Below are 25,908 nucleotides of genomic sequence, written 5' to 3' on the forward strand. Positions count from 1 at the left end.
TATAAGCTTGTGCATTTACTTGCACACATTCCAAGGTGCACTTGATGGTAAATATATGCAGCGAAAAAGAAATGCAAAGAGGTGGAATGTTGGATTGCTTGCTGGATATTCAAGACGCACTCAACCTAACCGAAATAACCGACGCATAGGCTACAATCGATTCAGTTTTATTCTTACTAAAAACGCTTTATATTATATTATAAGTTAAGAGGCAACTAATCCGTAGGTAGCATTGCAAGACCAGAGCCCTATATCGGTTACGGTAACGATGAGAAAAATGACGCTATTGTAATGTTTGTTGATAAAATTTTGAACGATTTACGGATTCTCTCACAAGATATTTTTACGGTTGTTTTCCGCAAATACTATCGTGGCATGCAGTTCACTTGAAAATGCTATAATATCAATATTAGCTATTCCACTACCCTAGTAGCGTACTTAGCAGCCATTTTAGTGTACTCCAGGACACAATTAATAGCGCTATAAAGCTGGCAGCAAATAGGCAGCCATGAACTAGTTTTGCGTACTGACGCTGCTTACAACGCTAGGATGCATCCGGGACATGTGCAGTTTCAGACAGTCCAATCGCATGGACTTTTGGCAAACAGTACACTCCGTCAGCCGATGGTTACGCTTGTGGAGCCTTAGCTGCGTTTTGTAGCAAAATGATTTCTCACACTGATCGCACCGGAATGGTCGATCCTCGGGCAATGCACTATCGTTCGGATGCTTCATCGCTATGTGAATCTTCAAATAGTCGCTCCGGAACGTTTCCTTGCACTCGGGACAATCTTCCGTTTGTGGCACGCGTCTTTCGTTTGCAAATGGGGGCGCACTGCTGCCACCATCGGCATCAGCAGACGGAACACGCGACACACTCTCCGGCGCACTAACGTCGTTGGGATGGTTAAAGTCCATGTGGCGCTTCAAACAGTCGGTCCGAACCGTCTTCTTACACACCGGACACTCAGTCAACCGGTGTTTGCGCTTGTGAAGCGTCAGTGCCGCCTTGTAGCCGAACGTTTTCTCGCACTGCTCGCATTTGAAGGCAGGATTTTCGGGCAGCGTGCTGTGGTCCGGGTGTTTCATGTCAATGTGAATCTTCATGTAACCGGCGCGTAGCGTTTCCTTGCATACCGGACACTCTTCCGTTTGGTGGGTGCGCTTGTGGAAGAACAGTAAATACTTATTGCTTAACACCGTTTCGCACTGGTCGCACGGGTACGTACTGCCGTCGCAATCATTCACCTCCTTCGGGTGGTTCAAATCCATGTGTCGTTTCAAATAATCGGATCGTACGATTTTACCGCATACCGGGCAACCCTGTTTCTTGTGCGACAGCTGATGGTTCTTTAGCTGAACGTCGTTCGAAAACACTCGATCACATTCATCGCACGGGAAGGATCGGTTTTGCGGCAGAATACCATCATCCGGGTGTACCCTCGCGATGTGCCGTTTGACGAAATCGGTACGCATGGTTCGCTTGCACACGGGACATACGGTAAACTGGTGGTTGCGTTTATGAATCTTTAACTCCATCTTATCACAAAAGGACTTCTCACAGCGATCGCACTGGTATTGCTTATTTTCTCCCAGCAATTTGATCGAGCTCATAACATCGGTTACGGACTTGCTGCATGACGGTTGCTGTTGGTCAGCTGGAACGTTCTCCGTACCGCAACCATCAGCTACTACACGCACTTCGTACAAAACCCCATTGGCATACACGCGTTGGCATTGGTTTGCAGAATCATCATCTCGCGTTGCGTCGCGACCGTCTACAGTGGGTTCATCTGTTCCATCTACCAATACTGGATTTTGCTGTTCCATATCGAATGGAACATTTTCAACTTTTATCTCCTTTTCGTGAGCTGTCGTTTCGTACGGGTCTAAGGCCGGTTCGGGCATACCTTGTTCTGCGCTCGAATCGTATGGTTCGTCCTTAATCGGCACACCGACATAGTTGCACGGCTCGGTATCATAGGCAGGTGTTATCTTTGTAGCTTCCAAATCGATATCATCGCTGTAAGGATACTCCACTTTGGTACTCCGAAAACCTGTTGATTCTTCATCAACCACAGCATTACCCGCTGTGGGCCCATGCTCTGTAGGTTCGCTCAGCATATTGGAGCATGGATCATGCCTTTCTACCTTAATTTGTACTGCGGAAAAGTTGTTACAAGCGCTACCATATGCCGCCGCTTCATGTCCAGTTTCGCTAGAAGGACTTTCCATTTTGGTACCCTGAAAAAGTCTTGCCGTGTCCGGATCGATCGTTGTACTACTACTGCTCTCCAAAGTATTGTGCTCCATTCGCTCGTGGTCATCTGGAACTTCGCAAACTTCCTGTTTCACAGCATAAACCATCATAGTTTCGTTTTCCATTCGTACAACCTACAAACGATGTAGATACTGTGAGCATTACTTGCACATCACAAGCACTCGCACCGTGCAGTTTTCACCAATATTCAATCGATCTGCCACCCCGGCGGTCACATAGATTGTTTCAGGGCTTTTCCTTCACGCTGTTTGTTGCTAAAAAGATACAGTACGGTAGGAAATAGCAACTGTTTTTCCACATTTGTTGAATAATCTTGGGTCTACCCACCCGCGGGGTACCAGTTTGTTTACCAATCAGCAGCTTTGACGTTTGTTTGTTGTGATTGCGAAAACGGGTTTTTTTTTCGAAGTTGATGTTCGAAACTTCCACTGCTCAGTGTTCGGGCTGTCTTCGGGCGTTTGCTGCATCTCTTTCTCGCGATGCGTTCGCTCCCGCTCTTTGCAGTGCTGACGATTGAGCACCCAGAAGAGCTGTGTGTTTTTAGCTCGCGTTGTAGCGTTATCGAAAAGTGTGCAATAAAAGTTGTGTTGCTTCAACGGTGAAGAAAACGGTTCGATTCCGCATACAATAATGGCCGAGGACAATTCCTGGAAGACGAGCAACTTTCGACAGAGTGTCGTTAACAAAATGTACGTATGGATGGATGATCGAACCACAGCGCCAGTATGATTCGGCTGATTGAACTCGTTCGCTTCAACCTCCTTTCGCTTGCAGCAATGAAGCCATCCAGCAGACAGGCATGACTTCATCGAAAAATGGCATCGAGATGGAAAATCATGTGTTTCAGAAAGCTCGCAATAAGGATGAGTATCTGGGCTTTGTGGCCCGGTTGATTCTGCACGTACGTGAGATGAGTAAGTTGCAGCGGAAGATGTGTGCCGGCACGATACCTTCCCACACACACATACACACATACTCAGCCACACATGTTGCTAATGTTCTTCTGCACCCTTTTCGCCACTGCCTACTTAGATACCAAACATAAAAATCAACAAAATGCTGCAGCTGCAGCGGCACAGCAGGCACAACAGGAAGGGGTTGGCAACAGCAATCAGCAAGGCGGCGGCGGTGGGGGTGGTGGTGGAGGTGGCGGTAGTGGTATGCCGGATCCTATCAATGCTCTGCAGAACCTGGCATCGCAGGGCACTCGGCCACAGATGATGGGACAGATGGGTGTAGGGCCGGGCGGTCCCATGGGCGGACAGATGGGAGGAGCGGGGGGGAATGCTTCCAATCTGCTGCACTCGCTGCGCCCGCAGATGCAGATGGGTGGCATGGGCGGCCCGATGCAGGCCAACCGCGTCGGCATGGGACCGGGCCCGGGCAATCAGATGGGCGGCATGATGGGACCGAACCAAATGCAGGGACCTGGTGCAGGGATGGTCGGTGGGATGCCGGGCCAGATGGGTGTAGGCATTGGACCGGGTGGCATGAGCGGTGGCAAAATTGTGGGCATGGGTGGGCAGCAGCAGCAGCAGCAGCAGATGGCGCAGCTGAACGCAATGCAGGTAAACCAAATGCAGCAGGCGCAGCAGCAGCAACAGCAGCAACAACAGGGCGGTATGTCACAGCCGCAACAGCAACAGCAGGGAGGGCTCGTGCAAGGGCAAGGTGGTCCGGTGCAGCAGATGGGCGTGGGGCCTGGCGGCCCCAACCAGATGAACCCGATGGTGATGGGCCAGATACAGGCGCAACTGCAAAACCAAAACGCAATGGGCGGACAGCAGATGGGGACGGTCGGTGGTACAATGAACGCCGCGAACCAGATGGGCCCGATGGTTGGATCAAACGCTGGCATGAATCCGCAAGCGATGGGAATGGCCCCGAATCAGGTGCTTCGGCAGCAGCAACAGCAGCAGCAGCAGGGTATGGCACAAGTCCAGATGGGCCTCGGACCTGGCCAAATGGGACAACTGAATGCTGGTGTGCAGGGTGGTGTTGGACATGGTGGACCGGGACCTAACATGGGTCAGGTACAGCAGCAAGTAGTCGTGCAGCAGCAGCAGCAGCAGCAGCAGCAACAACAGCAGCACCAACAGCTTCAGCAACACTTGCAACAGCATCCACAGCAACACCAGCAGCTCCAGCAGCAACATCAGCAGCAAATGCAACAGCAACAGCAGCATCAACCCCAACTACAGCAGCAACAAATGCAACAGCACCAGCAGCACCAACAGATGCAGCAGCATCAGCAACATCAACAGCAGCAGCAACTTGCACAGCAGCATGCCCAGCATCCGCAGCAACATCCCCAGCAGCAGCAACTGCAACAGCTCCAACAACACGGCCAGCATCCGCAGCAAATGCAGCAACAACATCAACAGCAGCAGCAGCAGCAGCAGCAGCAAGTGCTACTGAATGCGATGGGCCAGGGACCTGTTGGAACCATTGGTGGGGGTCCGATCGGAGGCCCGGGGGGACCCGGTGTCACAATGCAACAGCAAGCTATGCAGCAACAACAGCATCAACAACAACAATCCAGCGGAATGGGTCCAGCTGGTCCCAACCAAATGAACCCCGGTGTACCGATGGGACCTGGCGGGGGAGGCGTAATGGGTACCGGCCCCGCCCAGATGCTCGGTGCCGGAGCGGGTGGTGCGGCTGGCCAGCAGGGCAACTTTGTTAGCATGGGAGGCAATACGATGGTACGCAAACCGCCGGACATGATGCCGGGTGGCAACGTGTTCGCTAGCGGTGGTGTAGCCGTACGCAGCGTCACGCCAAATAACTTCCTGCGTCAATCGCCTTCGCCATCGGTTCCGTCACCCGTCGGACCGGGTGCGCACGGGCCACAATCCCACCCGGGGCAGATGATACCTTCCCCGGCCCTTATCCCTTCACCCAACCCGCACATGGGCGGTGTTGCGCAGCGTTCCAGCATCGGCCAGTCGCCCGGTGGCTCCTTAAACACTCCCGGGCAGCCGGGTGGTGCCGTGCCGAGTCCGCTCAACCCTCAGGACGAGCAGCTCTACCGGGAGAAGTACCGTGCGCTGACAAAGTACATCGAACCGTTGAAACGTATGATAGCCAAGATGGAAAATGATGATATCGACAAGATTGCGAAGATGAAACGGCTGCTAGAGATTTTGAGCAATCCGAGCGTTCGCATACCGCTCGAAACACTGCACAAATGCGAGGCGGCACTAACGAGCCAGCTCGGTTCGATACGCGAAACACCGACCAATAACCCACTGGTGGAGGCCGTCTCGAGCAGCCTGCAGGGTGCATCCGGCAATCACACCCTTCAGCGCACCTTCCGTCCCTGTCTGGATGCACTGTTTGGACCGGACATAAAAAATCTGCCGCCACCGGCGAAGCAGTCACGCCTAGCGCAAGACGATTCCGCGACCGGAAATGGAACAGGAACGGGGGCCGGCGGTACCGGTGGGGGAGCAGCGACCACCACCACCAGCACTACGACAGCGGCAATTAGCACGAGCAGCAGCAGCAGCAGCAGCAGTAGCAGCAATACTGCCGGCAGTGCTACCACTACCAACGCCACCGTCAGTAGCACAGCCCCGCAGGAGATTCCACACATCCTGCAGGGTGAAATCGCTAGACTCGACCAAAAGTTTAAAGTGTCGCTCGATCAGTGCGCTATCAGTGGCACCCGTACGATCCGGCTAATCTGCTGGCTAGACGACAAGAACCTGCCGTGTGTGCCGCCGGTCGCGGTCACCATCCCGGAAGACTATCCGTTCACGGCACCGAGCTGTTCGCTGATCGAGCAGGAGTACAACGCTACGCCGTTCTTGATTCTGGTGCAAAAATCGCTGATGGCTCGCATCTGCAAGTTACCGGGCCTGTTCACACTATCGCATCTGCTCGATACGTGGGAAATGTCGGTCCGGCAGGCATGCTCGCCGAACCCGACGATTGTAGCACCCACCGGCACCAGTGTGCTGCTGGGCATGTAAATATGCATTTTGGTTGAATTTTATTTTAAATTTTTCGCATCAAGAGAGTATATTTTATTACATTCAAACAAGCTCATCGTGCTCTTTGTAGACGAAAGTTACGAAGTGCTTTCGGCGAAGTAAGCACTACAGAAGCTACGGCACACTGCTTCTATGCTGTGAGCGGTTTGATACGGTTGTATCTTTGTACTAATATCATTATAAACAATAATATATGTTTCCAACAATTATTTGCAGTGAATCATACCAGAAGTTGTTGTGTTGAATGTCCTGTCGCCGGTATCAGCCTCTTCCCTTGCCAGCTTCATTCCCGTAGCTATGGTTACATCTCTATTTAGTGGGTCGCAGTGTTGTACCTAAGCGAACGAAAAAAAAAACACGAGAAAACAAGCCGTGACGACAACATCCAAGCAATACGTTCGCGAAAACCTTACACGAATGCGTAATTATATCGACAATCCTTAGTGCGCAAGCCAACACTTGCCGACGAGCCTCTTCCGGTAGTTCGGGCAAAGACGTTTCGGCCTCATTCACCGTATGATGGACACGGTGGTATTCCTGGTGCTTTTCGACCGTGTAAAGTGCACGGCAATGCACCTGCTCCGTGGCATGGCACGGTAAGATTTCCGACGGTGGCATCGTAATCGTGTCTTCCTGCATCGTCGTATCTTCCGCTGGGTCAGCTACTGCACACGTGGCAAGTCCAACTGCGATGGTAGTAAGAGCAACGTCAGGACGCGGAGTGATTAAGATGATGGATAGCAACGAATGGCCCTACCTGCAGTTGTTTTCGTTGTGGTCGTTTTTGTAGTAGTCGTTTGGGTGGTGGTAGTATGTTTAGAATTGAGTCTCTTCCGTATTCCACGGGTGGCTGCCGTCGGAGCGTTGGCAAGCACGCCTCCTCTTTCAATTCCTTCACGAGTTTGCCCTTCGGCTGGCTTGGAGTACGGGACAGTCGTCGCACACGTTGTGCCATTATTCTTCGCTACGGCAACTGCATGTATCGCCGTTTCTATCTGCGGCGTGCTTGACGAAATGTCGCAAATTTGTGTTTTTCTATTTCTGGCACTCGTAGCCTTCTGGCCCGTTCCTAATGAAAAATTAGCAAAAAAGGCTAGAGGAAACCAAAAACCCAAAACGATCAGTAGTTTGCATTCAATACTCACCAAGAATTTGTGTTTTAGGGGGTGGTATCATTTTAAGGTTGAGTTTTTTCTGCCCGTGCGGTGCCGCCTGTCCCAATGGAACGGCCTGGCGCTTGGTTCCTCGTTTGCCAGCCCGGCTACGCATTCCCGTCTTGGATAGCATCGAGTAGGGCATGTAGGTTGCGTCGTGCTTCTCATCATCCATCGATTCTTCGCCGCTATCACCGAAAATCGAAGACAACTCCTCGTTGACGAGACCCTTCGAAGGGGTTGTGCGCCGGGCTTTGGTTGGTGTCGAGCATTGCATATATTTCGGCCGTCTGTCCACGTGCTCGGATCGTCCATTTTTCTTACCATTGGCGCATCGTTTTGAAACCGTTTCCATTCGAAGCTTTGCCTTCCGTTGGTCTACTTCCTCGCATCGCATCAGCTCTATGTCGTACGGATCGCGTGCAAGAGGCGGGAGGGAAGGTTCCGGTTTCTTGCTTTTGGACGTGTGTTGTAATAAGTTCGCTTTCCATTTCGTGTCGAACGGTTGGAAATGGGTCAGCGAGGAATCGGACAAATGGTTGGTTTTATCCCAATTTTCCTTATCGTGATCATTTTCGCTTTCCACCATCGGCTTAGCCGGAGAATCATGTTTCGGATGGGTGGCGGACATGATTGGTGCATCCTGTTTCGGGCTAGCCGTTTGGGCGGCTGCTGCCACATTACTGTCCTCGAGAAAGGTTTGGCTGGCAAAGTCCGTCGTGTTGTAGAACTTCTCGTGAAGAATAACCGTTTCATCGCACATAACTTCCGGAAGTGGTGTGACATTTTTGCCAGCGAATGTCACCGAATTTATCAGCGGCGTTATAAATTCGGCCAGCTCGCTCAGCTCACTGTTGTCCACCACATTAATGCGCAGTTCGTACTTCTCAATGGCAATGCCCTCGACGGTTATTTTGCCATACGTACATACTACCCGCGGCTGTTCCAGGTCCCTTGGTTTGAAGAAGAAATAAAAAATTAGTTTACTTGTTGTGTGTGAGGTGTGAGATGTTTTTCTCTTCCTATTACACTTACTCAATAATCTCCACAGAGCGTATATCGCTGAAGTCGATATTCGCCTGTAGCGAATTGTCCTTGTCTTTACCGAACGAGGCTTGGAATGCGATCTCACTCGGATGTGAGTTCCATTCGAACGAAATGTAAGGCATGCCCTAAAAACATATGGTATCAGTAAAGTGTTCGGCATGCTTTGGTCAACGAATTGTGAGCTTTACCTTCATCGGTATAATCGTCTTCTCCCCAAAAATGGCAGATCGTGCGGCAAGTGAATAATACTTCCTACCGGGAATGTCGTTCAGAAACTTTCTACATTGCTGGAGCAGAGAAAACGAAATATGTTAGAAGAGATTGAAAATTGTTAAACAAAAATGGGAGAAGATGATCGATGCACTTACAGCATAAAACGTTTCCGGTTGCCACTGCAGCATCTCGGCTAGTTGATTGGTTGGGTCGTTAAAATTTTCCATAATTTCGGCAAACACGTCCGCACGCTTTTCGCAGTCGTACTTGCAAACATACTGATAAAGAATCCCCACAATGGAACACATCACGCCGTAGTGTTCCATCTCGCAGAAGAATCGGCTAAGAAATGGGCTAAGGACACGAACAAATGTAAGGCTCTAGCGTAGGGAAAAAAAGAAATCGCTTTCCTCCTACTGATACTTACAGCTTCTTGCGTAACATTGGTTGCGCATATACCACCTCCAAATGGTACAGGTTGCACATGATGTTGTTAAGTGTGCCAAGCGATTCAATAAGCACCTTATTGCGCACATACTCCCGGTGGATCGTTTCCAGTACGGTGTTTAAAATGTTGCTCACCACAGTTTTATCTCGCTCGGTAACGTCGCATTTCACGATTGCCGTCTGGAACGGGGACAAGTAGATTTTATAATGGTGGCACAAGTGTGCAGCGGAGAAAATAGGGAACGGCAAAGCACTCACCTGGCACAGGTACAGCGTTTGAAAATAGTAATCTTCGATAACGCTGCCTTGGACACGTTGAAACATGTTAATAAAGTGAGTCAAAAACTTCCGCGACTCCTCCATCAGCACCGGCATTGACTCAATCAATCCCAGCTTCTCGATCTGCCTTTGTACCTGTCGCAGCAATGAACTGTCTTCCATTTTTCTGCAGGTGGATTTAACTGGTATCGAACTACTAACACGCACGGAATAACGCCTCTCAGTTTCGGATGGCTACACGGTTTCAACTGACGCTCGAATTCACTCTGCGGTCCGTTTTGTAACGACCGATCTATCCCGGTTGCTATGGAAACGGGATGACCACTTAGTAACCTGTTTTGCGAAACATCTCGCCATTGTGTGATTGTTTTTAAAGAGTTACAGGGCATTATCTGTTGAATGACTCCGCCTGAACACGGTAGAACAAAACCCGGCGTATTGTATTACTTTGCATGTATTCGTACATCGTGTATATTTATCACCCACCACACAGTCCGATATCGTAGAAATTCTTCCTAGCATTAAATTAATAGCTTTAAACTACAAGCTAAAACCGACGTTTTATTAAAATATAACAAAATCATGATGCATCTACCTTCTGTAACCGCTTTACATCGTCACGTTTAATTTTTGAAAGTACTCCAACACATGCGCACACATATCGTCCAAAGCGAATGTCCGATAGATCGCCCACTGTGCGTACGAATATTACTGCACCGCGTCAAATGTCAAATGAGTGCCGAGAAATTTCTGTGCAAAACATTGCGGAATTGCAACATCTAGCTGCGCTTTATTCCTGTACGAACTCAGCAAAACTCCCGTTCATCTTGAATTGTGCGTTTCGAGCGATTTCCCCCGTTAAGAACTTCGATAAACGCTGAAAATCTATTAAGTTCCCCGTACCCTCTGACACAAAAGGTAAGCCTACGCGGAAGGTTCACTTGTGTTCGCTGTTTCCATAAGCTACTGTGATTGCACCGAATTTCATCATACCGTACGAACAAAGCTGCAAATCATAAAGTACGTGCAGTTTACGCAACGTTCGGCATTTCGGTGTGCCAGTGATTCGCCATTACTAAATTCCGTTTCACCAAATTCTCATTTCGTTAGCTGTTTTGGAGATGCTGTCCCGTTTGGCCTGCGGTAGAACGTTCGTTTCGTCGGCGTTGCTAAAATCAACGCTGCAAACGATTCCGAAACGACAGCAGCAAGTGTTCCGGCAGTACGCACGCGATGTAAAGGGAGGATCGAGCGGTACCGGATGGACAGCTCGCGCAGAACGCACGACACTGCGTGAGCGTGCAATGGCTCCACCCGGCCCGAATGCGTACGCGATCGGCAAAGGAGCGGTGGCGGGCGGTGCCGCTATCGGGCTCGGTGCGTTGTGCTTTTATGGGCTCGGATTGGGCAGCGGAACTAGCACGCTGGAAAACTCGCACCTGTGGCCGGAATTTGTGAAGCAGCGCATCCAGGACACCTATCTGTACTTCGGTGGCTCGATTGCCATTTCGGCGGCTAGTGCAATGGCCGTCTTTCGGTCGCCCCGTTTACTAAGTTTGGTTTCGAGAAATGGATGGATGGTAAGTGGATGAAATGGGACAAAAATCGCACCCTGTACCAGCAGTACTGGCTAATTGATTTGTTCCGTTCCGATTTGTTTCAGTCGATTCTCGGTACATTCGCGCTGATGATTGGTTCCGGCATGGTAGCACAATCGATCCCGTACAGTCCCGGTCTCGGCGCGAAACAGCTAGCATGGGCGACACATTCGGCCATTTTGGGAGCCGTCATCGCACCGATGTGCTTCGTTGGCGGTGCAATCCTAACACGAGCCGCATGGTACACGGCTGGCGTGGTCGGTGGCCTTTCGACGGTGGCCGTTTGTGCACCGAGCGACAAATTCCTGTACATGGGAGGTCCGTTGGCCATCGGCCTAGGGGTGGTATTCGCCTCCTCGCTGGCCTCGATGTGGCTTCCGCCGACGACCGCCCTCGGTGCTGGTATTGCGTCTCTCTCGCTGTACGGCGGACTGTTGCTGTTCAGTGGATTCTTGCTGTACGACACGCAAAAGATTGTGAAACGAGCCGAGATGTACCCACTGTATGCTCCCCGCCCATTCGATCCTGTTAATGCGTGAGTAGTCTAGTAAAACACAGGAAGCAAAGTCCAACTATTTGACCGAAAAATCATCCTTTTTTTACAGAGCAATTTCGATCTACATGGATACGTTGAACATTTTCATCCGAATCGTCACTATTTTGGCTGGCGGTGGTGGCAATCGTCGCAAGTAAAGTAGTATTCAGTCTGTCTTAGTAGAGGATATGTTTTACTGTACGGTTCTATCATGCCGTTAGCAATTAGTAGTGCACGATTGTCGAATCCTGTGGAGCCACTAGGCTAAAAGTTTGCTTTTTCCACAGAGATCAATAAGAAAGCGCATTGTTGAAGCAGGATGGTTTGAATGAAGTATCCATAGCAACGCTAAAGCGGCAGCAGATGTAGCTTCAATGGACCTAAGTAGGTTCAATCTGTAGTGTGGAACAAGGCTATATAAACCAGTTACTCTTTTCAACGCAGGGTTTGAACAGAAATCTTTGATCGTTGAGCTGCTTTCCTTGAAATCAGACCGGACAAATGTTCCATAATACATTGCAGAGGTATCTGTTGTAATTTAAATTAGTATGTAAAGAAACGAATGCTTGGCAAAGGATGAATAATTCCTCCCGCACACATAATTCGATGTAAATAAATTGGAAGCCTTTATTGTACGTATTCTGAAAGTGAATGTATTAAGTTTCGCTTAAAGCAACGGTGGTATATGCCAACTGCAACAGTCCGGCACCGCTCACGGTTGGGAGTCGTCTGGTAATCCAATCTCTCCGCCTCTTTTACCATTCGGGCACCAACGTCCTTTTGGTCAGCCCACCGGAACCTGACGAGCCTGGATGGGTTCGTTTAGGTCGCCATTAAGCTTATCCTCCGGCAGAGGACTTTTTTCAATTTGAACAGGGTTCAGAACATATTCCAGAAACAATCAGCACACTTGTGCATAATTTTCGATGCTGACCGTTCCGGGCCAAAGTAGCTGAAGTTTTGGATAACTTCGAAGGGGTGACCTTCGGTACTTCAACACTGCGTAATTCGGTGTTTTGGGTAGAAGAACCGCTGGTGGTGGTGGTGGTTTGGGCTTTCGCCTCGTTCATCTCCAACGAGGCTTGATCCAACGAAGTATATGTCATCGGCGTATCTGGATCTTGAATGGCTTATAGAAGCTGGTCCTTGCAGTTTCCACCTCCGAGGATAAGACTCGAGAAGGCTCCCCCCAGACAAAATTTGTAAGGCACTGTAGGATTAACGCCTGAAGGTAAAAGACTCGAGAAGCCCCCCCCCCCCTCCCTAGAATCTTTTGTGTGCAGCACTGTGGCCTGTCATTTTTATTGCACAGTGGGATTTTTGTATGGTCATAAAAATGACAGACCACAGTGCCCTACAAATTTTGTCAGGGGAGGGTGGGGGCCCTTCTCGAGTCTTTTACCAAATCATAAATAATTCAATGTAAAAACGCAAGAAAGCATTCGCTTAAGAACCGCTGCCATAGCTACATGCCGGCTGCTGTCAATGGAAAAGTTTTGACAGCTGCGCGAACAGGACAAAAGACTGGCGTTTTTTTTTGTTGTTCAGTTCCTTCGTGGTTTGTTTATTCGATTGCAAAGAAGGTGGGTTGTGGTTGCGTGCGTACCCAACGTTTCACACTACTCCACACAATCCAGCCAGAAAGATAGCAGACCCGGCAGTGAGTGGTGGTTGTTGAATCTAAATCGGATCGGATTGTTCCCCGGTGTACGACGTGCGTCCAAGTACAGCTAGCCATGGCCGATGCTAAGTCCGAAATCGACAGTGACGCTGAACAGAACTACTCGCTGAACAGCAATGTGGATCCCAAGAACATGCAGGAACTGACGATATACGTAAGTGAGCGAACAGGGCACCGTTCCTGGAACCGAACCATAAACCCGGTACTGACAAGCGTCCGATCTACTTTGCATAGGTTCAAAATCTGCTGCAGAACGTGCAGGACAAGTTCCAGACGATGTCGGATCAGATAATTTCCCGCATCGACGACATGGGCACAAGGATAGATGACCTTGAGAAAAGTATCGCCGATCTGATGCAGCAGGCGGGCGTCGAAGGGCAGGACAAGTAGGCGTCCGGCCTTTTCGGATCCACCACCAGCATTGGCCATACATTATGGCTCAACACTCATTTTCTGCATTAATAATCATCTCCCAACCCCGTTGGATATATTCGTAAACAAACACACACATACACGCTCACGTACGAGCGCATGCATTACTTTCAATACAAGAATAGTACACACTTTTTTTTATCAAAGATCAGCGGGAAAATTAGGAGAAGTTTGCACTAATGCTTATCCATCAAGCGAGGGGTTAATTTTGTTTTATTTTATGGCTTTGGTTTATCGATGGAAATTGGATTTGCACACAGGCGTATATAAGGACACCATTGGTAGATTACTTTCGATTGTACACTTAGGCACCAAGAAAAGGAAAGGTATAATATAAAGCAGGAAAAAGAAACACGAAACAATTATATTGTTCAGTATATTGCTCAGTGTTGAAATGGTACGTATGCAGTAGTAACAATGGAACTGTTAACTAACCCGCCGAACCATAGTAACCGTACCATTCCACCGCCTACCGATTGTAGCCAGGAGCAAATGCTAGTAATGCTTACTGACCCTAATACACTTCGATTCGATTCAACAGAATTGGTCGCTAGGAAACGGTGCTGTAACTTCGCTCGATAGCTAACATGCTTACTGATCGTGCCGCTTTTGATTCGATGCTTCCAGCCCGACCACTGTAACGAATCGCACAACACACGCCGGTCAATGGTTAGCTACGCCCCAGTTCATCCCACCCTACGGATTATAGTCTTTAAGTTTGATAATTTTAAACGTGGAATCCACCTGACTCTTTTTCTTCTGCTCGCTCAAGACGCCCGCCTGCGCCGGCCTTACCAGCGTGTCCGAATGGTCGTCCGTTAGCGTTTCGCTTTCCTCGCTATCGTCTGCTTCGGACGAGGTGCTCGAAGCTGACGACAAATCACGCTTTAAAGAATCCTGTGAACGGGTTAATGGTGAGCATTTTTTGCGAAACCCTTGGTTCAAATCAACGCTTACCAATGATGCAACCGATTGTACTGAGGTTTGGTTGGAACGTCTGGAAGCGGGTGCTAGCTTGCGTGGTTGCGTGTGCTGCTGCTCGACCGTATCCGTGCCATCGATGTCCTGCTCCTGGGATGAGTTGAGCGAGTTCGAGCTTAGGCTTTTATTTTTACGACCCGCAGTAAATCCGGCCAGCGTTGCGTTGAGGGCACCCATCGATTGGCTCTTGATGCGCTGTAGGAAGTAACGGTCGGGAACGGTGTCTTGCTGGAGGATTTTTTTAAATTGCTGGCAAACAAAGAGGAAAGTTAATACTGCAGTTAGTGCAAAGGCTGGCATACTGTTTCACGGTAGGGTACTATCATTATTACCCGATTTTGTCTCTTTAACTCCTTGTGTACACTCTTATTAGTCCAGGGTTATTGGTAATGTGTGCGTGTGTGGAAATCATGCAAACAGGGTAAATTAAGGATATTACTTTCATGCCATCTCCCGCCGGAAATGACGCTTACCTGCAAATCTTTCGCTTCGTCTATATCGCTAATGTCCTGGTACGTCGCGGACAGTACCTCGACCGCCTGCGTGTGCATCTTCAGCTCGATCAACACAAAGCTCTGCAACAGTTCCTTCAAATCGTGCAGCTTCTGCTTCTCGAACCTTTCGACCTGATGTTCGATCTCTTTCAGCGCCTTTTCCACCTCCAGGTTCGACTTGATCAGCTCGGTATCGTTCGTGTTCCGCTTCAGTCGCCCGTTACGGCTTTTGCTCTGTTCCAGCTGCTTCCGCCTGGCCAAATCCTTGTCCCGCACCAGCAGCGCTTCCTTCACGTCCTCCTTGCAGTGCTTGCATACGGCTTCGTACTGCGACAGCTCTGCGACAATTTTCGTCTCCAACCGCTTCACCCGTGCGTCGTGAAAATCGCCCATCAGCGTTACCGCCTTGGCCATGCTGGACAGTGCACCGCCAAGGGTGGGATTTAGCTTTTCTGCATCGCAGTAGTCCTGGGTGGTGTGCGCTAGCTCGTCCGTTTTGTCCCGCAAGCGAGCAATTTTGCGCGTGTACTCGGCCAACGCACCGCACAGCACGCCGAAATGTTTCTCCACCGTGTTGATCCGGTCGAGTATGAATTTGGTTTGTTCGTCGCACAGCAGTGTGGTTGTGTTTCCGCTGCGAAGCATTTTTTGTTTAACTTATCCTGTTTGTACTGAACTACAAAAATTGCCTAGCTCGACCAGCTAGCTTGCCTTGCAGATTGTATTTGTTGCGAAAGGTCCGTTGCTTAGCAACCGGCCTCGCTTTCTCTGTCGATACATTTAAACGAGCGGTACTGTCAAACGTCAGTTGATAGTGAAAGTGGTGGTAAAATAAATTATCATCCACAAAAACGGCGGTTGATAAAACGATTCAATTTAAACATGATATTAATTCATCGCTAGATACCAAGGGAACGGAAAATCAACCCCTGACCAGATCTGCAAGATGAGGCACGTCTTGGAGAAGATGGCGGAGAGGCTTGTAAAGATGGCAACGACCAACATCACATGCCAGGTGAAGGTGGATGGAAGAAGATCTTCTTCCGTGATTCGGAGGCGAAAACCTTGGGGAACATCTTCTATAAGTCAATCCTGATCCTGGCATACGCTGATGACACAGACATCATTGGTTTGAGGCTCTTCTATGTAACAGAAGCTTACCAAAGGATCGAACGAGCCCCAAAATGATGGTGGCATCACCAGCAGCCCTGTTAACAAACACTCATTTACGAAGGGGTGATACGGACAGGCAGGTGACCGAACTCCTTTTTTTTGTAACAACTGGAATGACCACCAAAGCACATAGGTGAGATATTTATTTCCTCATTCGTTCACATCGTACGTATCCTCCATGTGAAACTCATGGATGCCGGAACTTTCCGCCATCTCGTTGCTTCCCGGGTCTTCCTCCGCCAGTGCGCTGTCGATCCGTTTCGAAAGATTCGTTTCATCCATCTCCATATCTTCGCCACCGTACGTATCCGTGGCGACATTACCGTCCGGTTTGCCCTCCTCGGAAGCTTTGGCCGTTCCGGGTGGTTGCGTGGCTGCCGTTGCGGACGTCGTTGCCTTAGTGTGGGCACGCTTGTTGGCGATGCTTTTCAGTAACGATTCCGCCTCCCGTTTCATTTCCTCGTAGTCTAAGCATTTGTACGCAAAGTAGGACGCCTTGTCGAGATCTTCGATCTTTTCGTAATAATTGCCCAGCGTCATGTACGCGTGGCACAGGGATGCCTTGTCCGCGATCAGCTTCTCATCGGAACAGAACTTCAGAAACGCCGGTATGGCTTTCTCCGTTTCGCCCTGCTTCTCGTACAGCTTTGCCATGCTGTACAGTGCTACGCCCTCGATGTCGCCCACGTTGTACGCTTTCTGGTAGCACTTGAGCGCGTCGGCGACCTTGTTGAGCTTTTCGTACGTTTCACCCAGGGCGACCAGCATACGGCTGTCGTACGGGCGCAGCTGTTGGGCCGCTTTGTAGTAGTACAAGCTGTAGAATGTCATCTTGAGAATTTCGTACGCCTGTCCAAGTCCGTACCACGCGCGGAAATCTCTTTTGTTAACCTCTGCAAGAAAACGCGTGCAAACGGGCGAATGAGTACGACCGCTTCCGGTGTAGTTGATCATTCGTTTTTACTTACCGACCGCTTGGCGGTAACTTTGAATAGCTGCGTTGGTATTTTTCATCTCCATAAACTCGTGCCCCATCAGTGTCCAGGCCGAAAGATAGCGAGGGTTCAGCTTGAGCGCACGTTGGAAGTACATGACCGCCTTGTAGTGATCCGATCGTATGCTGTAATAGTTCCCCACCACGCAACACGTCTCGGGGCTGTACTTGTTGATCTCCACCACCTTGTGCGCCAGATGGGACATTTCCGTTTTCATGTCCTTCACAAACAGCAGATTCGAGTACGAGTCCAGATTGTCTAGCCGGTACGGATCGACGCTTTGAAGGTGCTGGAATATATCGATCGACCGGTCGACGTCCCGTTTGTTCGAATAGGCGATCGCAAGCAGCGTGGGTATGAAGATGCACTTGCTAAAACCATTCTTTTGCAGATGTTCAAATATTTTGATACCCTCGTCGTTCTGGAAAAGCTCGATGTACGTGTACCCTTCAAATATGCTCTTCATCCAGTGATTCGGTAGCTTCAAGCTTTCCAACATTCGCTTATCGTTCACGAGCGGTGCCAGCTCCAGCCAGGCACTCCAGAGCGTTGGCTCCGCGTTGATCGCTTCGACAAACACTCGCACCGCGATGTCGGTTAGGTCCAGCTTCTTCAGTATAACGCCGTACAGATACAGACAGTAACCATCGAGCGACTGTTGGCTATGCTCCGTCCGCAAGATGCTCAACAGTTCGGAAAAATCTTTCGCGTGGCTTACCGAACTAACGACCGAACTGTCCGTCATGTTATCCAACCGTTTCTTCTCCTTCGACATGTACGTTGCGTACAGGTGCAGAAACTTTGGAACCGGCGAAACGCAGTTCCGCGTAAAGTAGGCAGATCGGTCGTACTCACGCACGAGAAAATAGCTTTTCGCCAGCAGGTAGCTATCGTACTCGCTATCCTCTATCCCACCGTGCACGTTTTGGAGCGCAGTATTTCCACGCAGCTCGACGGTCACCTCCGACAGACCGTGATTCAGTTCGGCGAGCCATTTGGTGCACTGCATCAAGCACCGTTTCTCGCACTCTACCATGCCAACGAGGATGTCCTGCTTCACCACGTTTAGATCGACCGGCGGATCCATTTTCTATTAATGGTTTAATTTAATCACAACTGCTGCTGTACGACGACCGGCTTGATGATGCACCATCGGAGCTTGCAGAGCGGTTTTGTTGTTATGGCGCGCGGTGTTCCTCCGGCAGCACGGTTGACAGGCGTTTGTTTATGAGATTGACGAATGACAGCTCACGGCGGCATTCCGGAAGACCAAGACGGGTGACAGTTGTTGCGATTGAAATTAAATCCTTAAAAACATTTTATATCAATACTAAATCTACAATCGCCCCTCATTAATCATCCAATATGAAATTAGAAGTTATACCAAAATAAATTTAGCTTGGGAAATGACTAACTTAGTTCCGAAACACGACAATAGAAAAGTCGAAAGTTTAGGAGTTTGACACCCCTGCTCAAGAGATTTAAATCACAACTGCCTTGCCACAGTACAGTGTATGCAATAGGCATGGACGATTTATGCTGTTCTATTAAACCTGTTGCTTTCTTTTTATTTGGTTCGTCAGGATTTAACGACGCTTTCCTGCGATGATAGCTTGCTGCTAGTTGAGTTAACCATAACTGAATTAGCTATAGTATTGCACAAGGTTGGCGCACAGCGCTGATGAGATGTCGAGTGCCCAGGTTGGATTTGTGTATAATTTTGCCGGTCTTCATACGGCTAAGCTGGGTTTCAAATCCCATCCAGATCACCTTCTAGTACGCAGAACTGACAATCATTCGACGGGTAAAATCAATTCAAGCAAAGCCAGTAAGAAATGACTTGCCCATTTGAGAAGGCTCCTGCCAAACGAGCCCTACAACGAGCCCCTTCCACGAGACTCGTTTGACGAGGTCCCTTCGACAAGGTCCCTTCAACGAGGCCTCTTCGACGAGGTTCCTGCTACAAGGTCTCGTAAACGAAATCACTTTAACTAGACTCTTAGACGAGCCCCGTGGAAGAGACTTTCCACTCCGGCCACTGAAACACGGATGTCTTCCTCTATGAGAAATTAATGGTCGAAGTAAATGAAACAAAAAAAAAAAAAAAACAAATCTTATTCAACTGACCTCAGAGATAAGTTGAGGAGGCCAACCCTGATGAGGTTTGCAAATAGGTCATCAAGTCATGGAGTCGTAGTTCTACAGGGAAGTCGTTAGCAAAGCTTTCAAGAGCTGTTGGATATCCAATGTAATGGTACATGGACTTGGAAATTTTTCGGAAATTTTCCATGTCCCGAAAATGCCAATGTTATGTGTCGGCCTGGTAATGCATCCATGGAAGATTTCGCTAATCCATATTTCAATCCTCTATGTGTTGCGGAAATAATCCCAACACTGTCTCGACACATTTAATGGCTTGTATTCATAGGAAAGCTTTCCTCTAGTGACATCTTATTGGCTTTAACGACCTTTTGGCTTCCTAGATTTCTTGGTCCTACCCGGCACTAGCCATTGTTGCCCCTACCACCTGTCAGCCCAACTTTATGGTACACACTAAAATTCTATGTATGTCCTCGATTCCACAAGCCATCAAACTATTTCACGTTTCTTTTGATTGAATATCACTTTTCAGGACTCTAGAATATGTTGTCAAAATAATAGTACCTGGTAAAATCAATAACACTATCCAAAACCACGCTACGAGTATCACATTATAGTTTGTTTATTATCAGTTTTTGTTACAAAAAAATGCTCCATTGAAAACTGCTACAACTAAATTACAATGGTATAAATAATTGTACACTTGTTTACTTCAGTGTTCAGCTACTCAGGTTGCTACACTAAGAAGTACTCCACACGGCGCGGTCACACTCGCAAGGAAGACTCTGCCTCTTCGCCTCACCGGTTCACTTATCCTTATCCTTTAACTATTCTTAATGGATATTGCATTTTGGATCACTTGGTATAGGTTTGTACACTTATTGGCAGGCACTGGTTTGGATCGATTGACGCACCGCACTCATCACCCCACTATGGCCGGTGGAGCTGGGAAGAACTTGCGGCGTGGTTTTCGTGTAGCGATTGGTCTGTTGAACCGGAACGGTGAGGGATGATCGTCGTACGTTGGGAAACCGTTCGATCGCTGACCTGCGACGGCTTCGAACAGGGCACTGTACAGCAGCACGGCAAGGAGCAGAAATAGGCTGAGCTTCATCGTGAAACACGTGCCACTGTTGGAGTATGAGGGTGTACGGTGGATCGCTAGTCAGCAGACGGTTTGCAATGAATGGATCTAATGTTGCTGTTATGATCGGGTTTATATAGAGAATCTGGATCCGATTCGGCGATACGCATACGGTAAACCGGTGGTGCTAATCAAATTTGCAGCATGCATGGTTCAGTTGGTTCCGCAACCACATGGTACCTGGGCCCGAACACGCAGTGTTATCGTCTGCTGCTTCCTATCTCGGAGATCTGCTTCCACTAAATAGGTTTAGCTACATTCGCCAACCAGGATTTACTCAGCATCGGTGCTTCTACTTTCCCGTGATGGCCGGTGGTGCTGGGAAAAACTTTCGATGATGTCCCCGCTGCCGGATTCTATGGGCCGCAAAGAACTGTCCTTGATCGATCGCATCGATCGTTCTGGTTGCATCTTGAGGCACGGGCAACGTCTCCGCTGCTTCAGGCGAGAACGTAATCAATACCAACACCGCACACAGCATTGCTAGTAGTTTGCGCACTACGTCCATGATGTCCTCGCGATAAAGCACACGTTCTGTACTGAGACTTCAGCTTCGGGAGAACTGTTCGCCGGGTAAGATAGCAACTTCGCTTGTGCCATTTGTTTATATACAGATCCGTTTCGCTTATATACGATACGTTATATACGATCCATTGTGCAGAGTGCATAGTGCAAATTAAAGCGTTGGCTCTAATTAGCACCGCGCACTAGCCACTACTATGTTGTTGGATGGAGTGAGCTGTATAGTAGCTCTGGCGCAGGATAGTAGCACGTACTACTACCAGCCTCGGCGAGCCTTGTTTTGCGGGCACCGGAACACCCTTTTGCGCCACAGCCTTCCAGAGTACATTCACCATTGTGCAGCGCATTTTCACTGCCTTTTGATGATCGGTAGTGTACACACGAAGTGTTCCTTGCTGATTAGCGCCATCTATTTCCCGTCGTTACGGTTACCGGATGGGACGTGGAACCCGCTGGATTGCGGATACGGGTAGGGTAGCAGTGGGCACGAGATTTCGCTGAACGTGCTGGTACGCTAGTCGCCAAATAAGTGGTTCAGGTTAATGAGTAAATATTTTTGCTGCTTTCGAGCCTCTGGCAAGGTTGTTTGTTGGTTGATATGACCGGGATAAAGAGAGGACAGTGTTTATTGGTTTTGCTGTAATACGGACACACTCTACATCTTAACAGACAGATAAAAAGAAAGTAAGAGATAAGGTGATAGAAAATGGAATAAGTTTTCCTTATTAAGCTAAAAGATTTCATAACATTTTAAACATGCTACCCTTATGAAGATCAATTATACAATCAGTAAACACATTCTCCAACCCGAGTAAAATACTGGTTGACATTGCTTCGTTAATGGTTTATGTGCCGTAGTAATTAGCGCATGATGTGCCGCTGTTGATCGCTTCCTCGAGATTGCGCTGCACTGTAAACCGGGTCGCACATAGAATACCACCCGAGCACGGCACCAACAGCAATCGGAATTGAATGTTGCCCCGTTTGTTTGTGCTGATTGGTGTGTCCGTTGTTTTTCTTTCGCTTTTTTCTGTTTGTTTGTTGTTGCTTGTTTGGGGCAATGTGGAGCAATGATATACTTCGCTGAATTTTTACACAAAACCAAACGGACACCATGATAATTTTACGCCGAGAACCACCGGTGTGGAGTGGTACTAAAGCGGTACCAGCAGCGTAAAACAGTTGGTTGGTTGGCTGTGGTTTCGCTGATCGCTGATTCATTCGATGTGGTAATTTAATTAGCCGGTTGAGCGGTTTATGAAGATGAAATAGCTGAACTGGTCAGAAGATCATCATCTGAATAATGGATGAATAATCATCTGAATAACTTACTTATCCGGCGCTACTACTGCAGTTTAGCACCGTCATCTGCTAATTAAATATCCTGACCTTCGGAATGATGTACTTAGTTATTTAGTCCTGTTTTATTAAATTTAAATCGCTACATGTACTATCTTATTAACACATTTGTATATGTATTCGAGAGAAACCAGGTGTTCACTCCGTCGGAACAGTTAGAATTCCTTAAAATACAATCCATCCAGTTAGCTAATGTTTGCATACTCTTAGGCGCTTCTGATCCGTGGTGGTGAAGCTGTTGGAGTTTTCCTTGAAAGGATATCACATTTTTTAGGGTAAACTTAGCTACATAAATTGGTATTTCTTTGTCAAAGTTGAATATAGTCTGCACGTATCTGAATTTGTGTGTTCAATAAGCAAAATTGCGAAGGAACACGGGATTGACGATTATTGTATAGCACGGAAGATCAAAAAGGAAGGTTGCGCCACGAGTAGATCGATGCAAAAACTTCCTTAAACGTAAAAATAAGGTAATCCTGTTTTCCGACGAAGGCGTAATGAATTCCAGAACCGACCGATGTATTAGTTCTCTTCCTGTAAAAGACGTGGCCGACGAGCATAAGAATGTTTATCTGAACAAGCATTCTGCTAGCATTATGGTCTTTGGAGGTCTGCTTCTTCCGTGGATCAAAGAACAGTACGGTCAGAAGTCATACGTTGTGTTTCAACAAAACATCTCGAACCGCTCTCAATAGTGGTTGCAAGAACATGATCCGTTCTGGGGGAAGGATATGTGGCCACCATCCAACTCCGATCTTAATGGAAGTGTATTACTCCATATGGCACGTCATGAAGGCCAAGCCCTGCTCTAAACGCAACTCGAGCACAGCAAGTTTCAGACAAACATTGACCCTGGAGAGAAATGGATCGACACTCCATTCCGGAAGCGTTTGGAGGCCGCAAGCATTTCTCCCATCAAATGGAAACTTGATCGATGTTGCAAACAGTTTGAGACTCTAAGAAACATTCTCCCTTTGAAATAAAAAAACTTGAATACTATTTTTTTTAGAATTTTTAAATTCTGACTCAATGGTACCAACATTATCAAGCATTAGAATGACAAGATTTTAATTTAAAAAGTTATTATTGAATTACAATACCGTAATACCGTAATAAATAGATGAAGGAAGCTACCTACCTATGAATTGACTGCATCCATGAGATTCGTGGTGCGAAAGCCTCGATCGGGCGCTGTTACTTGCTAACGTGCAAGAAGCCGTGAGGAAACGGTATCTATTAACCAAAAATAACTATAATGGATTATTTGTCTGTAATTATTTTTCCAAATCAATCGCTTTGGTATACTCGTCTCTTATCGGAGACTCGGAATAATAAGAGGATACTGTAAGGATCCGTCTTATACGATTTTTCGCTACGATGTACGTTATTTATCTACATTTAGGCGCTTATGTGGTTCTGCATCGATGGGCGTGGCGGCAAATACATTGCACAACCGAAAGTGATAACGCTTTCTATTACTGCACCGCAAATTTACTCTTTTTTATGTTTGTTTTGTAGCAAAACAATTTTTTTTAAATCAATCAATTTTGTCTTCAAATTTGAGCTACCATTTTCTATGGCCGAATCATTTCCTGCTATCAAATTACGTTGATGTATCGAACTACAACAGAAACTAGTCGATGGAAGATGGAGGTTAATGGAAGGCTTTATGCAGAAAAAACATAAAACTAGAATATACGGTGACTCATAATGGTGTTAAGTGAAATATGTCGGAAAACTCTCAGCAAGGCCCTTAACACGAGCCCTAACATGCGGCATTTTGTACGAGACCCTTCACACGAGTGGCTCTCTACGCGAGGCCCTTTATATGTGTCCTTCAGTGGGTTTAACGGTACACGGACTGCAAGGCTACCCCGTGCTCAAAAAGCGCCTCGAACTGATAATGAATTTAGGTGCCCTCAACCTCCATTCCGCTTAGGGCCTTCAATGTGCTAAATCCTCCACTGCTTATCAGTCAAATAGTCAGACAAATTATTTTTTGTTGTTTATCTTCTTCCTTATTAATGTTATTTTTTGAGTTAGTTACTTATGAGCTATCTTTAGTTACTTATGTGGAAAATCCGTTTTACCTCGTTGTCGTGGACTCAATGCTAAATGTATAATCCTTCTTCTTCTTCCCTGGCACTATAACCTTGAGAGGTCTCGGCCTGCCATTTCTGGCCTTCTGTGACTAGATTTTACCCGTAGTAAAGTAGTCAGCCCTGCATACGGGGAGGCGGTCTGGATGGGATTTGAACCCCGGCTCTGCCGTGTGAAGACCGGCGCCGTTATCGCCTCGGCCACCGGACCACCCCATGTGTAATCCTAGTCTAAGAAATTCTCTCTTCATAGTTTGTATATACTTTGAAGAAGATTGTAGTCCTCTTATCATAATCACTTTTGATGTATGGGAGGCTGGTCAGCTTCAAGCATCGTGCCGCTTGAAAGGCCATTTTCATTTCCTTAATATCATTTCTGAAGATGATGAAGCTTTTTTAATAGTTTTTTACAGTAATAATTAAGTGAGTAATAATTAGAAAAAAGTATCAGAATGAGTCTCCAAAGCATCCAGTCACGCGCGCGATACATGAACTTAGGGTTAGACTAAATACTGACACTGGCCCGGCAGGCTAGAGGTGAACTCTAGCCGTGAGGTTCCAGTTGATCTGAAGTCCTCAAACATCCATTCGTTGATATTGAATTTACAAAAATATAGTACTACGGCCAGGCTGTCCATGAATACATGAATGAAAAATTTACAGAATCAGTGTAAAACACATTAAATTCACAACACATCAAATCACATTTAAGTAGAGTTTAAACAAATATCTTCAAGATAGTTTAGACCATCTCGAACCTACGGTAGTGTTCGAGGGAGATCATCATCTCCACCATCATCATTTACAGGCTAATGGCTGGATCTTGAATAAGTAAATGAGTAATAATATTATTTTAATAAAATTAAAAATGCCCAAAATTTAAGTCCTTAGACCTAATTTATAGTATTTAAGATCACTCTTGCGCCTAAACAAGTCTCTTAAGCAGCTTTATCTCTTCTCCACCACTTACTCGGTACTTTTACTTTTAAGCTTAAAATATCGGAGCAAGAAAAATATTTTAAAGATAATTCCGTCCTTCAAAAACCTGTGTTGGGGTCAAAAGTGGGACTAATCATCATCATCAACAATTCATAAAGCTTCCCCTTGCGATAAACTCAGCTGTTGCAACTGCTTTTAATTAAATGTCATTTTCAACATTTAATTGGTAAGCTGTTTTGACCAGTGTTTGGAATAAGATTAATAATTATATAAAAAGTTAAATAAATAATAATAATCAAAGCTCAAAATTTAAAATAAGTGTTTTAAAGATTAGGTCTGCTTAGGTGAACTGTCAGGCCAGGCCTTGTCTCTTAGACGAGCTCCATAGGAGTAGGCCAAGAAAGAAGAAGAGAGAAAAGTTGAACTGTAGTGTTATG

At 47.4% G+C, this 25,908-nt stretch overlaps 7 protein-coding genes across 9 annotated transcripts; 3 read left to right on the plus strand and 4 right to left on the minus strand.

The window, feature by feature from the left end:
• Positions 1–151: 151 nt before the first annotated feature.
• Positions 152–2,775, minus strand: LOC118513323 (zinc finger protein 425-like). The gene is made up of 3 exons (XM_036058931.1): positions 2,609–2,775; positions 2,463–2,535; positions 152–2,394 (listed from the first exon to the last, which is right to left on the minus strand). The coding sequence occupies exon 3, from the start codon at positions 2,383–2,385 to the stop codon at positions 514–516; it is 1,872 nt and encodes a 623-aa protein (XP_035914824.1). The 5' UTR covers positions 2,386–2,394; positions 2,463–2,535; positions 2,609–2,775; the 3' UTR covers positions 152–513.
• Positions 2,776–2,778: 3 nt separating this feature from the next.
• On the plus strand, positions 2,779–6,504 carry LOC118513316 (mediator of RNA polymerase II transcription subunit 15). The gene is made up of 3 exons (XM_036058918.1): positions 2,779–2,970; positions 3,056–3,195; positions 3,314–6,504. Exons 1-3 carry the CDS (start codon positions 2,912–2,914, stop codon positions 6,256–6,258), a joined length of 3,144 nt encoding a protein of 1,047 aa, XP_035914811.1. The 5' UTR covers positions 2,779–2,911; the 3' UTR covers positions 6,259–6,504.
• LOC118513320 lies at positions 6,262–9,823 on the minus strand. Its single transcript, XM_036058928.1, has 9 exons — positions 9,399–9,823; positions 9,121–9,320; positions 8,849–9,047; positions 8,669–8,767; positions 8,469–8,605; positions 7,425–8,386; positions 7,037–7,348; positions 6,693–6,965; positions 6,262–6,614 (listed from the first exon to the last, which is right to left on the minus strand). Exons 1-9 carry the CDS (start codon positions 9,579–9,581, stop codon positions 6,589–6,591), a joined length of 2,391 nt encoding a protein of 796 aa, XP_035914821.1. The 5' UTR covers positions 9,582–9,823; the 3' UTR covers positions 6,262–6,588.
• A 246-nt stretch (positions 9,824–10,069) lies between these two features.
• LOC118513340 (growth hormone-inducible transmembrane protein) lies at positions 10,070–12,197 on the plus strand. 2 transcript variants are annotated; one of them, XM_036058964.1, is made up of 4 exons: positions 10,070–10,439; positions 10,530–10,999; positions 11,083–11,552; positions 11,623–12,195. In XM_036058964.1, the coding sequence occupies exons 2-4, from the start codon at positions 10,541–10,543 to the stop codon at positions 11,708–11,710; spliced, it is 1,017 nt and encodes a 338-aa protein (XP_035914857.1). In that variant the 5' UTR covers positions 10,070–10,439; positions 10,530–10,540; the 3' UTR covers positions 11,711–12,195. The 2 variants fall into 2 exon arrangements, with proteins under 2 accessions (XP_035914857.1, XP_035914856.1); XM_036058963.1 differs by having other exon boundaries at positions 10,074–10,337; positions 11,623–12,197.
• Positions 12,198–12,994: 797 nt separating this feature from the next.
• LOC118513354 (heat shock factor-binding protein 1) lies at positions 12,995–14,046 on the plus strand. The gene is made up of 2 exons (XM_036058986.1): positions 12,995–13,387; positions 13,468–14,046. Exons 1-2 carry the CDS (start codon positions 13,289–13,291, stop codon positions 13,621–13,623), a joined length of 255 nt encoding a protein of 84 aa, XP_035914879.1. The 5' UTR covers positions 12,995–13,288; the 3' UTR covers positions 13,624–14,046.
• LOC118513336 (protein FAM92A-B) lies at positions 14,028–16,270 on the minus strand. Of its 2 annotated transcripts, XM_036058956.1 has the most exons (4): positions 15,120–16,270; positions 14,979–15,011; positions 14,623–14,895; positions 14,028–14,562 (listed from the first exon to the last, which is right to left on the minus strand). In XM_036058956.1, exons 1-4 carry the CDS (start codon positions 15,783–15,785, stop codon positions 14,362–14,364), a joined length of 1,173 nt encoding a protein of 390 aa, XP_035914849.1. In that variant the 5' UTR covers positions 15,786–16,270; the 3' UTR covers positions 14,028–14,361. The 2 variants fall into 2 exon arrangements, with proteins under 2 accessions (XP_035914849.1, XP_035914850.1); XM_036058957.1 differs by lacking the exon at positions 14,979–15,011.
• Positions 16,271–16,406: 136 nt separating this feature from the next.
• Positions 16,407–18,527, minus strand: LOC118513325 (cell division cycle protein 23 homolog). Its single transcript, XM_036058932.1, has 2 exons — positions 17,282–18,527; positions 16,407–17,206 (listed from the first exon to the last, which is right to left on the minus strand). Exons 1-2 carry the CDS (start codon positions 18,393–18,395, stop codon positions 16,464–16,466), a joined length of 1,857 nt encoding a protein of 618 aa, XP_035914825.1. The 5' UTR covers positions 18,396–18,527; the 3' UTR covers positions 16,407–16,463.
• Between the last annotated feature and the right edge of the window lie 7,381 nt (positions 18,528–25,908).

The sequence above is a fragment of the Anopheles stephensi genome, chromosome 3, assembly GCF_013141755.1.
Source record: "Anopheles stephensi strain Indian chromosome 3, UCI_ANSTEP_V1.0, whole genome shotgun sequence".
Classification (NCBI taxonomy): domain Eukaryota; kingdom Metazoa; phylum Arthropoda; class Insecta; order Diptera; family Culicidae; genus Anopheles; species Anopheles stephensi.